This window comes from Pelmatolapia mariae, linkage group LG8 (genome assembly GCF_036321145.2).
Source record: "Pelmatolapia mariae isolate MD_Pm_ZW linkage group LG8, Pm_UMD_F_2, whole genome shotgun sequence".
Taxonomy (NCBI): domain Eukaryota; kingdom Metazoa; phylum Chordata; class Actinopteri; order Cichliformes; family Cichlidae; genus Pelmatolapia; species Pelmatolapia mariae.
In genome coordinates, this window is record NC_086234.1 from 3,853,654 (window position 1) to 3,874,092 (window position 20,439).

Consider the following 20,439-nt stretch of genomic DNA (forward strand, 5'->3'; position numbering starts at 1 on the left):
ACACAGATTCCAATCGTGGGATCCAGAATCCAGACAAGTTTACAGATTTTATGTAACGTGTTTTTGTTTTTTTCTGGATTTTTTCTAGATGATATTCTGTTTCTCGCCATTAAAATGAAAATTGCCATAAAACTTTTGCATGGAACAATCAATGAGCTCATTACTGCTTCTGATGTTTCTGCTAGAGCAGAGGTCCAACAGTGAATAATTATATAAGGTGTAGTTTGGAAAATGTATTTGGGGTACAAATTTTATGATTACAACATTACAACTGCATGTATGAACTTAAAGCTGGGGTCACTTTCTTGAACTGTATATAAATAAAAAAATAAAAAAATAAAATTTTATTTATATAGCACCTTTCTAGACAGAGTCACAAAGTACTGCACATAAGATAACAGATAATAAAAGGTAAAACAGACAATATAAAACAGGCAAAATGAAGCCAACCATTCCGGCAAGAAAAGATTCATTTCCTGTGGTGTGAAGATCATGCACTGCATTTTCTTTCCTTTTCATATTTTTGTTACTTTATTATTAAATTTTTTATTTATGTTTTCAGTGGTTTAAAGCTGAGTTTAAAAAAAATGTCACTAATAACAGCGACATCTGGTGGACAACTGAAGGCAATACAACTTAAACATTGACACGGCTTACTGTTTCAATCTCAGGTCATCAATAAAAGTTCTGAAAAGACTGCGTGTTCGTTTTTAATTTCTAATTAATGAATACATCATCATCATCATACACAGAAATTAATTTTTTGTTGTTAACTTCAGTTAACAAGTTGTTGAGTCTTCAGTGTCGTCTCTGAATTAAATAGCTGGTAATAAAATGGTAAAAAGACATGAAATATGCAGACCCACACACCAACAATACTCCGCAAACACTTTCCAGTTTAAACTTATTTAACACATTTAGACAAGTTTTACTTAAAAACACACCTGCTGCAGCTTCACAGCTGATGATGGGGTCCCAAACGTCTTATTTTTTTCTTTTCTTAGTCTTGTCTAGTCTTATAACAGTGTTTAAAAAAAGATTAAGTTTGATTTATCAGCTATTTCTGGGACTGTTTATTAACAGAAGCGTCAAACCAAAGAAAGTCGCAGTGAAGGATGATGACGTGAAACGTCACTGGTCACGTGACAGTGGTTTTTAAAGAACATCGCTTCGGGACAAGCTACGGTATCAAAGGTGTCCGTGCGGATGCCTGTGCTAATTTGTGAGAACGTGCGCTCTGTTTGTGTCCGGCTCTGATAATACAGTCACGTGGAGAGGAATGTAATCGGCATGTATTTGTGCGGTGTTCGGTTCTGCCGAGGCCCAGCTTCTCTCAGACGAATCTGCAGTTTATTCTGGAGACGAGACAAATGAAGACAGCATGAAAGAGGTGGATTATTATCGGGAGCAGGGTGGAGAAAGTCTGGATTTAGAAGAAAAACCTGATATTAAAACCCTCGGAGTCCAGCCGGAGCAGGACGCTAATGTAAACCAAACCTCTGGTAAGAATAATCAGATTTCATTGCGGTTAATCGCTGCATCGCGTTACGGCAAACGATTGCCCTCATCGGCGAAGTCACATTTTCTTGCTCCACTATTGTCGACATTACGGTGCTGCTGATGCAGAAACACAATGAAAGCAGTCATTTTCATATTATTTACAAAAATAACTTTACTTTAGACCAGTACAGGTTTAGACACATATAATACATTATAATTAATAATTTTACACATCATAATAAAATATCAAACATTTTAATGCTGTCTGAAGAAAAGGTCACACAAAATTAAGATAAGACAAGATTAGATAAGATAAGACTTTATTGATCCCACGGCGGGGAAATCTTTGTGTTACCTCATCTCAGGTACAGATAGCAGAAGGAAAATACAAAAAATACAAATAAAATACGAACAAATATAAAATAAGTAAGATAATACACTATATACAATGATAGCATACACAGTATGTGATTATGGATATGGTTGTGGAAATATGCAAGAGAAGTGGATTTGAAGTTGGCCACACATTTATCCACAGTTATGCCATATAATACTGCTATATATTAAAAACAAAATTATTTTGTAAAAACAAAATAAAGGCACAGCCAACAAATAATCAGTCTAATGAGTTTAAATTACCACATTGTTATATTATTTTTGAACTATACTTTCAGAAAATCCTTAATATGTGTCTGTAATTTTTAATTTAATTAAATTTTTAAAAATTGATTAATGTTCAAGTTTAGCACGTGTCAGTCCATGGTAACTGTAAAATGTGAAATTTCATGATATAATTTTCCACAATCATTACTTCAGTTCTTTGAGAGGTGACACAAAGATTCTACTGGATTCTTTCTCAGGTACACCCCAGTCTACATATGGTAAATGGCGTCTCTGCAAACTGTACAGTGTTATTTTATTTTATTTTTTGTATATTTGTCACATTTACACGTTTCAGATCAAAAACAAGGGGAAAAAATATCCAAACCTACCTGGCCCTGTGTGAAAAGTGTAAAAAATCATGAATTAACTGATTAATCACATTTTTTGGAAAGCTGAGTTCAATTTCAATGGCCACACTGAGGCCTGATAATTGCCTGTTAAATCAAGTTCCCTTACATCTAGCATAAAATTCAAGCTCAAGAGCACTTGAGCAGTGATCCAAAACACATCAGTACTGTACGTCCATCTCCGAATGGCTCAAAGAAGCAAAACAAAACGGAGCCTCTGCAGTGGTCTGGTCAAAGTCCAGGCTCAAATCTGACTAAGATGCTTTTGCCAAAGGTTGCACAACTAGTTTAGGGGACAGTTGTTTTTTCATATATAACAAATCAGGAATTCACACACTTAGTATAGAAAGTACAACAACGGTATCGCTATGTGATAGCCTAGCTTGAATTTCTATCATAGCGAGAACCTTACTAACCCATTTACATGAAACATAACAGGAAGAACTACACAATCACAATAAGTTAGGGCTGCAAGAATCCAGCCTTTCCGAGACCACACAAACACCTTTTCTTTGGAATTTTGGTGACATTATTTTGGTGATGATATAGGGGGCGATCGTGGCTCAAGAGTTGGGCGTTCATCTTGTAATCGGAAGGTTGCCGGACACAAGGACACAACGCTCCGACAGTCTCGGTCGTTGTGTCCTTGGGCAAGACACTTCACCCATTGCCTACTGGTGGTGGTCGGAGGGCCCGGTGGCGCCAGTGTCCGGCAGCCTCGCCTCTGTCAGTGCGCCCCAGGGTGGCTGTGGCTACAATGTAGCTTGCCATCACCAGTGTGTGAATGGGTGAATGACTGGATGTGTAAAGCACTTTGGGGTCCTTAGGGACTAGTAAAGCGCTATACAAATTCAGGCCATTTACCATATTGAGTGCCAGTCTGATACCTATCCATCCATCTATTCTTGGGAACACCAAAGCGAGCCGAGAGATGTAATCTCTCCAGTTTGTCTTGGGCCTACTCCAGGGTCTCCACCTGAGAGAACATGTCGGGCACGCCTCACCTGACTTTGATGAAACATATTTTATTGTTTTTCATTCTGAGCATTCTGAACTGATCATGAGAGATGCTGTGCTACTTCTGTATTTTCTTCAACAACTGTGGCATCAGGCCTATAAACACGTTTTTCTGTAGGACCACCGTAAATGCATTACAAGGCTCTTTTCTCCATATTTTAAAATATGTTAATATTTCTTATTTTGTCTTTTTTCTTTTTAGATAAATGGGACAGCTCTGTGCTGATGTAGAATTTATATAAACATCACACAATTTACCTACATGTTTCATTGTTTCCTGCAGATATCCCACAGCTGTTGGTTATTAAAAAAGAAGAAGTTTCTCCTGAATGTATCCAAACTCTGGAGCAGCAATACCCAAACCTCCACATAAAGGAAGAGCAGGAGGAAACCTGGAGCACTCAGGAGGAAAAGCCACCTAATGGGCTCCTCGTCACGGGTGTTCCAATAAAGAGTGAAGATGATGATGATTTGAAACCTCAGTTGTCAGAGCTGCATCAAAGCCAAATCTTTAAAAAAGAGGTTAAAGTTGAAGTTAAAAAAGAGGAAGAGGATGAGCCTCCAATCAGCAGCTCAGCTAATCACATAAAAACAGAAACAGGTGGAGCACCAGAAACGACCAGAAACTCAGATCCACGCAGAGATTCAGAGCCTAATACTGATAAACAAGCTTCAGCTGCTTTTGAGGCAGAAGTCAGTGTTGATGGCAACAACAGTGATGATGATGCTACTGATGATGATGATGAATGGGAGGAACCTTTGTCCAACTGTCGACCTAAAACTAAAGACAGAGACAGTAATCGGAAGGAGTCGGATTTAAATCCTGCTAAAACATCCTTCAGCTGCTCCGAGTGCGGTAAAGACTTTCTCTCCAAGCAGTGTCTTCAGAGTCACGTGATAAGTCATTCAGGAAGAACACCTTCCAGCCATCTGCTTAATAAGAAATGCTCCAGAGTGAAGCAGAAAGCAGATTCAAAGACGAGCGTAGACAAAGGAGAGAAACGATACGTCTGCAATGACTGCGGACACAGATTCAGACATCGCTTTAATCTTAAAAGACACATGAGAGTTCACACAGGAGAGAATCCTTTTAGTTGTGACATTTGCGGTAGAAGATTTAAACAGCAGTGCAGTCTCAAAAGACACACCAGACGCCACAAAGGAGAGAAATCATTTAATTGCGATGTTTGTGATAAAAGATTTAATGTAAAGGATGATCTCAGGCAACACATGAAGTGCCACACAGGAGAGAAACCGTTTGGCTGTCAGCTTTGTGGAAAAACCTACAGGGCTCAATGTGGGCTTAAGAGGCATATGATAGTCCACTCAGGAGAGAGACCATTCCACTGTGATATTTGTGGTAAAACATTTAATGAAAAGAAGTCGCTTAGTAAACATGGAATAATTCACACAGGAGAGAAACCATTCGGTTGTGATGTTTGTGGTAAAAAATTTAGACATCAGTGTAACGTCAAAACACATATGAGAATCCACACAGGAGAGAAACCATTTGGTTGCAACAAGTGTGAACGGAAATTTAACCAAAGTGTACTTCTTAAGAAACACATGAAAGTTCACACTGAGGAGAGTTCTTTATGAGGGGCTGGTTAGCTGGTTAGAGAAAACCAAAACTCCTGTTTGGAGGTGACGGGGTGTAGATATGTAAAAGTAACTAATATCATAACATTGACCTTCTTTGTTAGCCCAGGCTTGTTGCTTCAGAATCTCTGAGCGCTCACTGAAAAGCTGGTGTTTGACATGTCATCTCATCCTTCTTTCATATAAAATCAACCAATTGAGCACTACCTGCCTGCTTAAATCAGAGACTTCAGGGGAACGGTATAAAATTAATATTCTTGTGAATAGGTAAGTTAATACACTGCTTAAGTCTTAAGTCACATATATACAATTAGAGCTGGGTATCGTCACTGATTTCTACAATCCTCGATTCGATTCACTTCAATTTTGAGACAGTCAGAAATATTATAATTCTGATCATTTATCAGTACTGACGCTTGTGAGACTTCATCAGAGGTGTAAGCCTCAGAGCAGATGCCTTTGTGTCAAAGTAACTGACGATGAAACACAGAAAAACACAAAGGAGATTTTCCTGGCCTGGCTTTTTATAGCAGATAACCTTAAAAATATTCTGCAGTGGGTCAAAAACTGAAGAAAACCATGAATCAACAACAACTACATTACCTGATGCTGCTGAAGTGAAGCAGAGCAAAGTTACAGAGGCTTAATTAGAGACACAGCGTTTTGCAATTTGGCATAACTTGTAAAAGTTTAAATGTCTTCAGTATTGAACAGCAGAAATTAGACTGTCATGTCGGAGGTCCTTAAAAAAAACCCTACCGCCTGGCAGCATTGTACACAACAGTAGACTGGTGCTTAATAAGCAAGCAAATAATGCAGAAAACAAAGATTTTAGATGGGAAGCTGTTCTTGAAGTACACTGAGAGAGAAAGAGCTGTGCAGGAAATGTGTTATTTTATTGTGGTGGAAGCAAAACAGCAAAAGTAAGACAGAATTCATGACTATGTTTATAAAAGTGAAGCGTAGATTTGATCTTCTTTTGCTGCTGGTTCAGTGAAAACCTGCAGCTTCAGAATCTCTGAGATGTTGAATTTCAGCCCCGATGGTGTGTCCGTGTACATGCCATCGAGTGAACGATCCGTCTTTGTGCAGAATCCGTTTACCTGCTCTCATTTACTTTTTTAGCTGTTTGGCGGTTGTTGAAATAGTTTTGTGAGCTTAAACCTGAGATTCTGTCTAAAATTGATTTGAATCGGAAAATTGATTTTTGAAACCCACCCCTATATACAATGTGAAATTTGTTGACAAGAAAATGTAACAATTCTCAGTGAAAACCAAAAAAATCATGTTATGTAAAGTGTCATAATGTGTGGAATGGAACTGTGTCTGTGACCACAGGACCCACTGAAGGATGATGGGATGATGCATAACAGCAGTCAGGGTCCTGTGGGACATGTTATCATTTGGAAATGATTAAATTGTATTATTTTATTACGCATTTCCATATTAAATACCAGATTTTGTATTCAATATAGAAATACTTTTTAGAACTACTTCAAAAATGTGTTATGAATGTATAATTATTTCAGATTCTACTCGTTGTCACTGGATAAGAATGTTAGTGTTATGTTTTTATTGCCATGTGTGCATATTTGTGCTTTTTATATGATTTTGGTGTACATTAAATGTTGTTAAACAAATGCAAGCAAACTTACAAAGACCGTATTTTGTTTGTAATGATAGGTTACGAGGGCTTTCATTCACTCTCCAAAGTATCATTTTATTCCAGATTAAGCCTGCTGTAAATCCCGCAGATGATCGACCAGAAATCAAACAGCCAGTACTTTTTTCATGCAAGCTGGTGACTTCAGAAACTTTGCATTCACAGGCTGATTATTAATGAATTCTGGGTAAATGTGATGTTGTTTAGCACATAAATAAATAAAAACACACGTAAAGAAAGTCATAAATTTAAAAACAGATGAATCACTTTTGAAATCTGCCTGTGGAGGCCATAAAATTAGAAGAGTTTCAACAAACAGCACTAGGCTGTACACTGGTACACAGACAGAACACTTTAAAATCATTGCAGAGGGCACTCTATAAGTGATCGTTTTATGTCAACTGTAACGTTTTCATCCCTATTTTGTGGAACTAAACAACAGTCAGTTGGCAGCTGACTGTTGGGTAACTTCCCTCTCCTTCTTTTCTCATTTTTCATTTCATCAGCCAACTTCAGCTTGTTTTATTCACCTGAAAATACTGCAGCATCACTGCCTGGCTGAGTATGGTGGAAACTAAGCTCAGCAGTGAGAAACAGGTGGGTATAAGATCTACTGTACTTTTTTCTGCTGTGATGACGCTCTCGTCAGGTTGTTTTGCAGTTCATGTAACCCTGGGCTGTAGCTGATGAAGGCCTGGCCTGTTGATGTCATCAGGGGCCGATTGTAGCCTGAGGTACATAAGGGTCAGACCTGGCTAGACTCACTGCTCACTCATCTAAATGCACAACCACATAACTAATTCACCCATTTACTTGACTTTTCTTTCTCAAACCAGTCAGCTCTTGAAACACCTTTCTGTAAAGGTGGATCCGCTTCTAAAACTACCAAATAAATCATTTTTGTTTTTATTGTGTTTAACGTGGTTCATCTCTGATCATGAGCAGTGGTTAGTGACTCAAAGAATGACATTAAGGCACTTTGTTACCAGCAGCTGTTCACAAAAACACACCACTTGTTCCCATTTTTAAAGTTATATTTGCAAAAACAAAATCCAGTTTGATGCACATAAAATATTATTATTATTGTAAAAACAAGGTGATTCGTTAAGAGCTGAGAACTTATCACATCTGTGTGTGTGTGTGTGTTTGGTTTAGTGGTTATTTTGTATTTTACATGAGGCTCACTGAAACTGCTGGTGTGTTTGTGAATTTATTATTGAATAAAGCTTGAGTTGGAAAAAAAAGGAGACTAAGGGTGTCTGTGCAGATGCCTGTTCAAAAACGGCAGATACAAACAAATAATTTCATGAATGACTGAAGGGAGTATGCGTCTGTTTGTGTCCGGCCCTGACAGGAGAGGAGTGTAAGCGGCATGTACTTGTGCGGTGATCGGATCTGCAAAGGACCTGCTCATCTCAAACGAGACTGCAGTTTATTTTGGAGAAGGGAAAAAAGGAAGACAGCATGAAGGAGGTGGATTGTAATCAGGAGCAGAGCGGGGAAAGTCTGGATTTAGAAGAAAAAACAGATATTAAAACCCTCAGAGTCAGTCAAGAGCAGGACACTAATGTAAACCAAACCTCTGGTAAGAATAATCAGATTTAAGTGTGACTAAATGCTACGTCGTTTTGCAGCTGTGATGAAGCAAACCACTGCTCTTCTACAAAGTCGAATTTCGTTGATCCTCTACTGTCGACATTACGGTGCAGGTGATACAGAAAGCAGTCCTTCTTTTATTTCCAAAAATAACGTTTTAATATGCAGTCCACTACAGGATTTGACACATTATACATTAAAATAAATTATTATACTTACCATAATAAAATATAAAACTATTTAATGCTGTCGAAGAATTCCTTCAAAGGTCCCACAAAATGATGAGTGGAGTTCATGTTGTCCCCAACTTTATCCACAGTTACTGTCATATAATACATATTACAGTAAAAACATAAATAAATCAAATAAAGGCAAACCATATCAATAATCAGTGCAATTAATTTAGATTGTGAAATTCTGTTATTATTTTTGAACTGTCATTACAGAAAATCTTTAATACACTATGTGCCTGTAAATGTTTTGGTTTTTTTTTGGATCAGGAATCCCTATTTCCTTGACATTGTTGCATCACCTCTTACACAAATCCTGTAATTGCAGTTTAAAAATGGGACTACGATACATATGAAAATGTAATTTTTTTCCTAAGCTGTACAGTTTTATGAGACGACAATCATAACAGGTAGAGTTGGGGTCAAGCTGAACAGCAATCCAGTGAAACCTTTGCATCACGTCGAACATTATCCTAAGCAGAGTTCAGGTGTACCTGAGTGGGAATCTGTGGGATTTCTGTGCTACCTCTTAGACAACTGCAGTATTGATTGTGGAAAACTATATCATAGAATAATAAATCACATTGGATTTAATATCTTAAACTGTAGGTTACATTACTATGACTAGACTGCTATAATGGACCGACACCAGTGCGAGAGCGAAGTGCTCTAATGGGGTGATATGGTATTATAAGGTCATTAAGATAAGATGGGGCCTGATTATTTAAGACCTTGTATGTGAGGAGCAGGATTTTGAATTCAATTCTGGATTTAACAGGGAGCCAATGAAGGGAAGCCAATACAGGAGAAATCTGCTCTCTCTTTCTAGTCCCTGTCAGGACTCTTGCTGCAGCATTTTGGATTAACTGAAGACTTTTCGGGGAGTTTTTAGGACATCCTGATACTAACCTTTAAGTAATAAATGCATATCATATCCTGGTCAAAAACAACTCCAAGATTCCTCACAGTGTTCATCAGGTTACACACAATTTCTTAGATCTTTGGGTTGAGAACAATAACTTCAGTTTTATCTAAATCTACAAGAGAGTCTTATGTATTTAAGACATTCCTGCAGTTTAACTAATTGGTGTGTGTTGTCTGGCTTCATGGATAGATAAAGTTTGGTGTCATCTGCATGGAGGTGAAAATGTATGCTATACCTTCTATTAATGCTGCCTAAGGGAAGCATGTATAATGTAAACCACGCTTCCCTTAGGAAAAATTATTACTTAGGCAAAAAATGTAGAACTCCCTAATTAACCTTAGTGTGTGAAGAGGACTCTCCATTTACATAAACAAATTGGTTTCTGTTAGATAAATATGACTGAAAACGCCAGTACCTGTAATACCTACAGCATGATCTCGTTGTTGTAATAAAATATTATGGTTGACAGTATCGAACGCTGTACTGAGGTCTAGCAGGACAAGCACAGAGATGCGTCCACTGTCAGAGGCCATAAGAAGATCATTTTTAACCTTCACTAAAGCTGTTTCTGTGCTGTGATAGGCTCTGAAACCTGACTGAAACTCTTCAAATAAACGATTCCTCTGCAGATGATCAGATTTTTTTTAGATAAAAAGAAAGTTGGACACTGGCCTGTAATTAGCTAAGATAGGTGGATCAAGTAAGGGCTTTTTAAGAAATGGTTTAATTACTGCTAACTTAAAGTTCCATTGATAGAGACTGATTGATCATATTTAAGATCAATAGCAATAATTAGTTGTAAGACTTCTTTGAGCAGTTTTGTAGGAATGAAATCTGATAGACATGTTGGTGACTTCGAGGAAGTCAGAATCCCAGCTCTTGAAGGTGACATGAAACTAAAATAAGGCACATTAAATTTAGTGTGAATCTAATAATAATGGTGATAAATGGTGATTTCATTAATTGTATAAATGACTAAATGTGCAAACCTGCTGCATTAGAGAGAGAGTGTTGTGTTTCTTCTGGATTTCTTTCAACAACTGTGGGATCAGATCTATTAATGTTTTGAGTTGTAAGACCATGGTAACTTGACTGCCCTATGCTGGTGTAAAATTGATATATATAGAGCACATGTAAGCACATAGTGTACCCACATGTCTCATTGTTTCTGCAGATGCCCCACAGCTGTTGGTAATTAAAGAAGAAATTTCTTCTGAATGGAGTCAAACTCTGGAACAGCAGAACCCAAACCTCCACATAAAGGAAGAGCAGGAGGAAACCTGGAGCACTCAGGAGGAAAAGCCACCTAATGGGCTCCTCATCACTTGTGTTCCTGTGAAGAGTGAAGGTGATGATGATGATGATTTGAAACCTCAGTTGTCGGAGCTGCATCAAAGACAAATTGAAGTTAAAAAAGAGGACGAGCCTCCAATCAGCAGCTCAGCTAATCACATAAAAACAGAAACAGGTGGAGCACCAGAAACAACCTCAGATGTTAGTATTGACAGTGATGATGATGATATTGATGATGATGATGAATGGGAGGAATCTATGTCTGATTCTTTACCTGAAACTAAAGACAGTGACAATGCAAAGGAGTTGGGTGCAAATCCTGCTAAAAAATCCTTCAGCTGCTCTGAGTGCAGTGAAAACTTTCTCTCCAAGCAGTGTCTTCAGAGTCACATGACAAGTCATTCAGGAAAAACACCTTCCAGCCGTCTGCTTGGACAGATATGCTCCAGAGTGAAGCAGAAAGCAGATTCAAAGACAAATGTTGACAAAGGAGAGAAACCATATGTTTGCAGTGACTGCGGACACAGATTCAGACATCGCTTTAATCTTAAAAGACACATGAGAGTTCACACAGGAGAGAATCCTTTTAGTTGTGACATTTGTGGTAGAAGATTTAAACAACAGTGCAGTCTCAAAAGACACACCAGACGCCACAAAGGAGAGAAATCATTTAATTGTGAAGTTTGTGGTAAAAGATTTAATGTAAAGGATGATCTCAGGCAACACATGAAGTGCCACACAGGAGAGAAACCGTTTGGCTGTCAGCTTTGTGGAAAAATGTATCGAGATCAGTGTGGGCTTAAGAGGCATATGATAGTCCACTCAGGAGAGAGACCGTTCCACTGTGATATTTGTGGTAAAACATTTAATGAAAAGAAGTCGCTTAGTAAACATGCAATAATTCACACAGGAGAGAAACCATTCAGTTGTTATGTTTGTGGTAAAAGATTTAGACATCAGTGTAACGTCAAAACACATATGAGAGTTCACACAGGAGAGAAGCCATTTAATTGTGATGTGTGTGGTAAAAATTTCAACCAACAGACAATTCTTAAAAAGCACCAAACAGTCCACACTGAAGATAAACAATCTAGTCCAAAAAGATGTGAACATAAGCTTATTAAAGCACGAACAGAAGAGAAGCCATTTGGTTGTGATGTTTGTGGTAAAAGATTTGGGCAAAAGTGTAATCTTAAATCACACAAGAGAGTTCACACGGGAGAAAAACCATTTATCTGTGGTGACTGTGGTAAAAAGTTTAGTCATAAGTGTCAACTTAAAGCACACATGAGAATTCACACAGGAGAGAAACCATTTGGTTGTGACAGTTGTGGCAGAAAATTTAGACATCAGTCTAGTCTTAATACTCACATGAGAGTTCACACGGGAGAGAGACCATTTGGTTGTGATATGTGTGAACAAAAATTTAGCCAAAAGGTACTCCTCCAGAGACACATCAAAGCTCACAATGAAGCAAGTCCTGTATGAGGGGAAGGTTAGTTGCAGCAATACTGGATAAAACAAAGAATTGTACCACTTAGGAGATTCAACAAAGCCAGGCTTCCTTTGTGTTAGCTGGCTTGACAAAGACAGAAATAAAAATAGAGTTATTGACTTTCGTTGTTAACCCAGGCTCACAAAAAGGGAGTGTTATTTGATTCAACTTTTGTACAAAATAAAATGATCACAGCTCTATTCAGTCAGAGACATTGTATCAGAAAAATTGTCATTTCACCACATAAAGTCAATATCGGCAACTTGACTATTGAAAATTTGCTGATAAATGTGTTCCTAACACTTGTTGATAAATCATTTGGTGTTTGTTTGGTCAGAGGAAAAAATATTCCTGAAAAAATGATGTGATGGAAAAGTGATGGAGAAATCTGTGGAGGACCAGAACCAGACAGGAACTCAGATCACGACAGGAACTGAAAACCAGATGGTCTTTTACAACTGAGTATTTTGGAAAAGGCTTTGGATGCTTTTGGCACTGAAGTCAGTGAGCCATAGTAATGATGATGAATGGCAGGCAGGGCTGGACTGGGACAAAAAAATCGGCCTGGGCATTTTGACTAGAGACCGGCCCACCAGGTATTATAAGAAAAGCCATAAAGCCTTTAAATGAATACAAATGTTGATGTGACAGTGATTTACACTGTCTGGTTGGTATATATGTATGATTTTTATACATTTTACATCAGATGACCACTTTGGTTGTACGATTCAGATAATTATTTCTTAAAAGCTAGACATTTGAAATGAGAATAAGAAAGAAAAGTATTTATTTGTGCCCCCCTTTCCCTGTTAATGCCCTACCTGGCACACACACATAAGTTGAAGATTTATTAGGCTGTGTTTTGAGTTTTGTTCGAAAAAGAATAACTTCATATAAGAAAAAAAAATCACATATGCAGGACACCTTAAACTAGTTTTTTAATTAAGCAGCAGGGCAGAACAAAATCAGGGCTGTATCAAGACACAGGGACTAAACCCCAATTCAACCAGACCCAGAAATGATCTGGAATTAAAACAGGACTACAACAGTTCAAAATCAGGACTACTTTAGGACTTAACCAAGATAAAACCAGAATCAAAACTAGATGATAGTAGCACTGAAAATCATCATTTGACTAACATGTCTGTCTCACCTGGCTCACCCTTGTTCCATCTCTGTTCCTCTCTCTCCCTCTTTGTGCTGACAATCAAGCCAAACAGCAACATCATCAAATATACAGTTGAAACCAGATATTTACATTCTCTTCGGATAAAAACACAAACACTTTTTTAATTGTAAAACATCAAATCAGACTAAATTTTTTTAGATTGATAAATATAAAAAAACATATTTGTTAAATTTAAGAGTAAAGAGTGAAATTGTATGTATTTGGTAATTGCAAATGGCACCCAAATTGTATTCAAAATTGAGCCACACTTGTGGAGGTCCACAATTCTTTACCTGGTGTTTTGGTTGATATCTCGTGATTTTTCCATGTCAAAAAACAGGCTCTGTGTTTTGGGGGTGGCTTATATGCATCCACAGGTGTGCCACCAATTTACTCAAATGGACTCTACTAACCTATCAGAAGCTTCTTAAGCTCAGAATGGAATCGTCTGGAGTTTTCTTATTAATTAAAGACACAATAAACTTAGTGTATATATACTCCTAAATTTGATGAAAGTGATAAAAAAGAGACAGCTCTCTCTCTGTATTCTGACATTTAACTAATTCAAAAGATATTTCAATATTTATTTATCTAAAACAAAAAAGTTTACTCTAAATTGATGTTTAACAGTAAAAAAAATGTTTTTATGTTTTTTCCCTAAAGTGTATGTAAATATCTGGTTTCAACTGTGAATATACTGCTGTGTATTGAAATTTCTCGTTTTGCATAGAAATATACTGAACAACATACAAAGCATAATATATAAAATAACATCTACCTGAGTTTTTTCTTTGAAAGAAGCCCCTTATGTCTATTGTTGTGTTCATCAGTACATAACTGAAACTGATTTAGAGTGCTTTGTTTAGCCGTGAAGGGTAACAACTGAAAATATGAAATAAACACACGTGTAAGTTAAGACTCTGTGGAAAAAAAACAGCATTGTTGTTCGGCTTTTCATTTCGGCATTTGTTGATTCACTTGAAGAGCAAGTAACGTAATATGGGTCAAGTTATCAGTTTGATATCAACCCCCTCGCTCACATGCGTAAGTGCTGTGCTTAGTCACCTAGTGCCTGAGCTTGGATCATACCAAAATTAGGGGGAATTTACGACTGTGCGCTATGAATATTGTGTGTAGTTTTTTGTTTTATACAGTTGTCATTCAGGCATCTCACTATGAAACAAATTACAGTCCAAAAGAACCTGGGCCCCCCCCCCCCCGCTCTGCCGATGGTTAGTAGTAGTGCCATTTTATCTCCCAATTTTACTGAAATTTGGCGAGTTATTATTTATTTGTAATTCCTAATTTTATATCTCTTGGAGATATATATTTTTTATATTCTTATAAATGCACCATGGGGGGCTTGGGGTGAAACAGCATTTCGGTTGGTATATGTATGATTTCTATACATTTTACATCAGATGAAAACTTTGGTTGTAAGATTCAGATAATTATTTAATAAAAGCTAGATATTTTAAATAAGAATAAGAAAGATAAGTATTTCTTTGTGCCCCCCTTTCCCTGTTAATGCCTTACCTGGCCCCCTGGCAAAACTTTGCTAGACCCGCCCCTGCACAGTTACAGCTGTCAGCTACTTAGAAAAGGATCCTGGTGTTATTTGTCTCTCAGAAACAGTTCATATGGATGATTTACAAGATGGTAGTGAGACCTCATGTGATGTTTGGTTGGGAGACAGGAGAAAGATGCTAGGATTTTTGTTGAGTGATAAGGAAGGATAAGATATGGAGATCGCTCGGGTTGAGTGAGAGAGGTAAGATGTTTGAACATGTGCAGAGGAGGAACAATGGATATATTGGAGGATGGTGAGGATAGAGCTGCCAGGCAGGAGAAAAAAAGGAAGAACTCAGAGGGGGTTCATGGATGTAGTGTAGGAGGACATGCAGAGGGTTTGTGTAACAGAGGAGTGGGATGGAGGCAGGTATCCCAAAAAAGCAGTCAAAAGAATATATACCCGAGAAGACCTCTGAATAAGATCTATTGTAAGTTTTTTGTGTTAAAAGGTCTAGTACACTCCGTTATATTGCACAGAAAAACGTTTAAATAAAGCTTTCTCACATAAAAAAGTTAAAAAAAAAAACATGATAAGAAAGGTATCACTTCAAGTGCCTGTCAAAAAGACAGCACGCATCAATAAATACTTTAGAAAATCATAAACGAGTGGCCGGTTTGAGTCCGTTTCCAGCTGTTATCACACATGCATGGATTAATTAACGAACAGAGGCGTGACTGCACGGCCTGAACTGCGAGATAATCTGCGCATGCGTCGCTCGTTCCAAGTTTCTTTTGGAAAGAAGTACCAAATGCGCAGCGGGCACCATGAACACAGTGGAATATCTTCAACAACAGAACCACGAAAGTCTTTTTTCTGAGAAAAACCCGGAAATGAAATTCCACGCTGTCCTTCAACAGGACAAAGAAGGTGTAAACCAAACTGCTGGTGAGAATAATCAGATTTAACGTGGAGAGTTTATCGGACAGGAAACGGCTGCTTAGCGGCTGCTAGCTCGTTTTAGGGGCTCGCTGAACTGTTCACGTAGGAACGGAGCTTCCTTTTATGTCTTAACCTGAAGACGTTCACAAATGCAATCAAGCGCCTTTGGTAATGATAGTTGATGTTAATAGTTATTAATGACGTTTACGGATTAAAAAGAGCGGAAGTCAGTGGGAGGGTTCGGTGTTGCACCCGGACTGTTTAAAGGGTGCACACAAGTGTAGTTCAAGGCAGCGTTTGGTCACGTTTGTGCTTTGATTACTTTAAAAAAAATAATGCCTAACTGGGGCAGGCGTGGTTAGTGTGATGGATAACAGCTGTGCCAGCCAGCCTTCCCTGGCTCTGTCCCCTGAACCCACTGCTCCATCCCTCCTCTGCAGCTGAGCCACAAACCACATCCCACTACAGAGACAAACCCTGTATCCCAGAGGAGTACAAGCTGACTTTATTCAACATCTCTACATGCAGCTCCAAATTCTATGTCTACCTATGTGGACGTTTTAAATCTGAGAACAAAACAAAACACAATTAATAGCTTTACCCAAAACCATGATTTACCTTTATAGATGTGATATTTTGGCCCAAAGCTAAACGTAGCTGTGTGTTATGTTTGAAGTTTGAGAATGTTTTTGATTTGATTTTAACATCTTGGCTGACGGAAGAATTAGCTCTAAATATTTACTTGTTGAGCTGTAGAAATGTAAGTCATACCACCACAGCTAACCACATGCTTCCAGCCTAATTATTACTTCTTAATTGGAAAACTGCAATACTGTTATCAGTTTGCTTATGATAATGTTCTCTCTTACTTTCCCGAAATACATTTTTGAAACATTTATACTTTTGTTTATAAGCAGCATCCACTGCCTCTAATATTTATTCCAATATTTGTAAAACTGCATGTTTCTTAATAGCTGAATTTCCACCAGGTGTGTCTCATGCACCCATGGCTTCATGATGTAGTGGTTAACATATTTGGCTGTCATGTGAAAGATCCCCCATCTTGAGGCCGGAAGGAGACAAACCTAGAGCACCAACTAGTGTGCTCTTAGTACTTTTACCAAAACCAGGTAAACTGCAAACTCCACCGTGGAGACCCTTTGGGAAATAAAGGAGCAGCAGAGAAAAAAATGTCCTTTTAAATTGAGGAGCAAAAAGTTAGTTTCCTTTAAAATAGTTCAGTTAATTGCACAACTGTCCATGTCTGTGTGTGTTTCAGTATTGCCCCCTGATGTCCAGAAGGTTTTGGTGATTAAAGAAGAAATTCCCTGTGACTGGAGCTTCAGTGTGGACCATCAGCACCAGGAGATCCTCCAAATAAAGGAGGAACAGGAAGAACTCCTGACCAGTCTGGGGGGAGAGCAGCTTAACAGGTCGGAGGAAGCTGATAACACCAGGTTCTCATTCGCTGTTGCCACTGTGAAGACTGAAAATGATGATGATGAGAAACCTCAGACTTCAGATCTCCACCAGAACCAACATGACTACAACAGAGAGACTAATCGTATAAAAGCAGAAACTGATGGAGAGGACTATCCAGGAGCAGAACCAGCTGGAAACCCAAATCTAAAGAGTTGTGCAGAGCTGAAAGCAAATGGAAACGCTTCTGATTCTTCTGAAACTGACATCAGTGATGGCGATGATGATTGGCAGGAACCTTTATCCTATCCTGGACCTGAAACAAAAAGCAGCGATGGAGATCAGAAGGAGACGCCTGTGCCTCACTTTCCTAACAGTGTTAACACTGAAAGGTTTACACAGCAGCCTTACATAAGACTCCACCCACAAAAGAAGCCGTTCAGCTGTGATATTTGTGGTAAAAAGTTCAGTCGCAAAATGCACGTTAAAACACACATGAGGACCCACACGGGAGAAAGACCCTTTGGTTGTGACGTCTGTGGTGAGAAGTTTGCACAGCAGGGGAACTTGCGGAGTCACCTGAGAGTGCACACGGGGGAGAAACCATTCAGCTGTGACGTCTGCGGTAAAAAGTACAGACAGCAGGGTGTTCTGAGGACACACATGAGAACTCACACAGGGGAAAAACCGTTTGGGTGTAAGTTTTGTGGAAAGCAATTTAGCCAACAGACTCATCTCAAGGCACACATCAGAATCCACACTGGAGAGAAACCTTATCAGTGTAACTTCTGTGCCAGCAGCTTCAGCCAGAAGAAGCATTTTGATGAGCACACCAGACGGCACACTGGAGAAAAACCGTTTGGGTGCGATTTTTGTGGAAAACGGTTCTACCGGCAGGAGTATCTGAAGAGTCACGTTACGATCCACACAGGAGAGAGACCGTTTGGCTGTGATGTTTGTGGAAAAACCTTCAATCGAAAGACACGATTTAAGGCTCACATGACGCTTCACAAGTGATAGAAGCTGCATTATTTCAGGGTTCATTGTGAAAGATACATTACCCAAGTGCCTTGGTAAGGACCACACAGAGTTTAAAAAATTTAAAATATTTAAAAATGCCTTCAATCTGATTTTGATGAGTCCTACAAATGTATTGAATTGTCAAGTCAGCTTTTAAGAAGTTGCTTTGCAGAAACTGCAGTTAATGGAGTGTTGTTTAAAAAGTGTTTTGGCAGTAAATTTGAATCATGCTTTTAGAAAATACAAACTACAAGCTTCTGTTAATGTTGCTTTCATGAGAAAGTACATGTATAAATCAGAGATTTGCTTTACAAAAGTAAATAAAAGCCCTTTGTACCTTCCGGAGTCATGTACAGCTGTGTCCATAAATATTTGGACAGTAGAAGATGTCTGTACACCAGCACAGTGGATTTTAAATCAATCAATATGCGATTGGAGGTTGACTTTCACCTTTAATTCAAGAGGTTTTACAAAAAAACGTTTAGGAATCATCACCATTTTTATACTTGGTGCCCTATTTTCAGAGGCTCAAAACTGGACAACTTAACATAAATGTAATTCTAAGTATTGTTTTTGATACTTGGATGAAAATCCTTCTCAGTTGAATTTGTTGAAATATGAAGAAACACTGAATGCAACAATTAATTGTCTTACATTGATTTATTTTATGTATATTTTTTAAGTTTTTTACTTGCCTGTGTGCAATAAATGAGGAAGTAAGAAAGAAAAACAAGTCTTTGTGTGTCTGTTTTACACTGAAAAGTACTTCAGAGTGCTCAGGATGTGCTCTCAGTGAGTATGTCCCTCCTTGGGTTGGTTGGGTTTGTTTAGTCAGCACTAGTCAACCAAGCTGGGCTGTGGTGGTCAAATGTGCTCAGGTACAATATTTGATATTTAATTGTCAAAGTCAGGCACATACCTTGCTTTTATCAGCTTCATTGTATTTGAAGCTTCAGTGGAATGCAACTGATTAAAAATAGACATCTGACTGAACTTAATTTGGAAATTTAGTTTCACTGTGTGGAGGAAATCTTTGTTGAGGAGCCATTAAGATATGTAAATAAAAGCAATTTATCTTCTTTTCTCATGAATGGTAGTATTTATTTTCAATGAAAATAAGTACAATGATAAAATTTTTATCCAGAAAAGGAACTAATTTCTGCGAGGAGCCAGTTGAGGTGGTTCACCATGTGACTGGGATGCCTCCTAGGTGAGCGCTTCAGCCACATCCCACCAGAGGATGCCAGCTGAGGGACTCTCTCAGCTGGCTTGGGAACACCTCGGTGTCCCCCAGATGAACTGGAGGAGGTCTGAGCATCACTGCTAAGGCTGCTACCCCCATGACCCTGACATGGGTAAAGGGACAAAAAAATAGATGGATGGAATTTGCAAGGCCTACCCAGTAAAATATTGATTTTGAACAATTAAGTTAAATAGACGTCCTCTTAGTCCACCAATCTGTAGCTACCAATGTGCTGTATATCAGAAGATGCCTTTCTGAAAACAATGAGGATAAATGTGATGTGTCTATTTTGTACTGTTGTGAAATCTTTTGGTTAATAAAACCAGAAATAAAAGGAAGTGACAGAAAAGGTGTTGTTTCCAGCCACTGTGTGTGTACATGGTGAATGCAGAAATAAGGACCGTTACCTTTACAGAGGCAAACAGTGAAGTAAAAGTTTCTCAAATTTTCAAATGAGATATTTTATGTAAAGAACAGCATATACACTGTTTTTCTTTCTCTGTTTTTGGATGATAAATTAATTCAAAAACGGAAAACGTCAGAGGACAGCCACACCCCTCTTATTCATAGTAGGATACATTTGAATTGGTATGAGTAGTACTTTCAGAAAATGTACAAGACACATGCTTTTCTTTTAGCAGGCCAGCAGAGGGCGAAATCTGCCTGAACAACAGGGGAGGTTGTGGCTTCCAATAAAACATATATGGAGAAAAGAACTGATTAGTCGGATTAATAAAAAAAAGTCACATTTTGATCAGTGTTAATCAGTGGATAATGTTTATGGAAATAATGGAGACTGATACAGCACA

The 20,439-nt window shown here is 38.3% G+C and overlaps 3 protein-coding genes across 3 annotated transcripts; all 3 read left to right on the forward strand.

Annotated features, from left to right (window-relative positions):
- The first annotated feature begins 1,224 nt into the window (after nucleotides 1-1,224).
- On the forward strand, nucleotides 1,225-6,765 carry LOC134633049 (zinc finger protein OZF-like). The gene is made up of 2 exons (XM_063481910.1): nucleotides 1,225-1,502; nucleotides 3,811-6,765. The coding sequence occupies exons 1-2, from the start codon at nucleotides 1,382-1,384 to the stop codon at nucleotides 5,124-5,126; spliced, it is 1,437 nt and encodes a 478-aa protein (XP_063337980.1). The 5' UTR covers nucleotides 1,225-1,381; the 3' UTR covers nucleotides 5,127-6,765.
- A 4,487-nt stretch (nucleotides 6,766-11,252) lies between these two features.
- LOC134633436 (gastrula zinc finger protein XlCGF8.2DB-like) lies at nucleotides 11,253-12,403 on the forward strand. Its single transcript, XM_063482280.2, has one exon. The coding sequence runs from the start codon at nucleotides 11,392-11,394 to the stop codon at nucleotides 12,319-12,321; it is 930 nt and encodes a 309-aa protein (XP_063338350.2). The 5' UTR covers nucleotides 11,253-11,391; the 3' UTR covers nucleotides 12,322-12,403.
- Nucleotides 12,404-15,799: 3,396 nt separating this feature from the next.
- LOC134633613 (zinc finger and SCAN domain-containing protein 12-like) lies at nucleotides 15,800-19,245 on the forward strand. The gene is made up of 2 exons (XM_063482485.1): nucleotides 15,800-15,954; nucleotides 17,228-19,245. The coding sequence occupies exons 1-2, from the start codon at nucleotides 15,834-15,836 to the stop codon at nucleotides 18,382-18,384; spliced, it is 1,278 nt and encodes a 425-aa protein (XP_063338555.1). The 5' UTR covers nucleotides 15,800-15,833; the 3' UTR covers nucleotides 18,385-19,245.
- The last annotated feature ends 1,194 nt before the right edge of the window (nucleotides 19,246-20,439 follow it).

What these genes read in the sequence shown, in the direction of transcription:
- LOC134633613 (XM_063482485.1), top strand. Translation starts at nt 15,834, where the DNA reads ATGAACACAGTGGAATATCTTCAACAACAGAACCACGAAAGTCTTTTT. An exon ending in AGGTGTAAACCAAACTGCTG is followed by an intron (nt 15,955 to 17,227) that starts GTGAGAATAATC and finishes TGTGTGTTTCAG; the next exon opens with TATTGCCCCCTGATGTCCAG.
- LOC134633049 (XM_063481910.1), top strand. Translation starts at nt 1,382, where the DNA reads ATGAAAGAGGTGGATTATTATCGGGAGCAGGGTGGAGAAAGTCTGGAT. An exon ending in TAATGTAAACCAAACCTCTG is followed by an intron (nt 1,503 to 3,810) that starts GTAAGAATAATC and finishes TGTTTCCTGCAG; the next exon opens with ATATCCCACAGCTGTTGGTT.
- LOC134633436 (XM_063482280.2), top strand. Translation starts at nt 11,392, where the DNA reads ATGAGAGTTCACACAGGAGAGAATCCTTTTAGTTGTGACATTTGTGGT.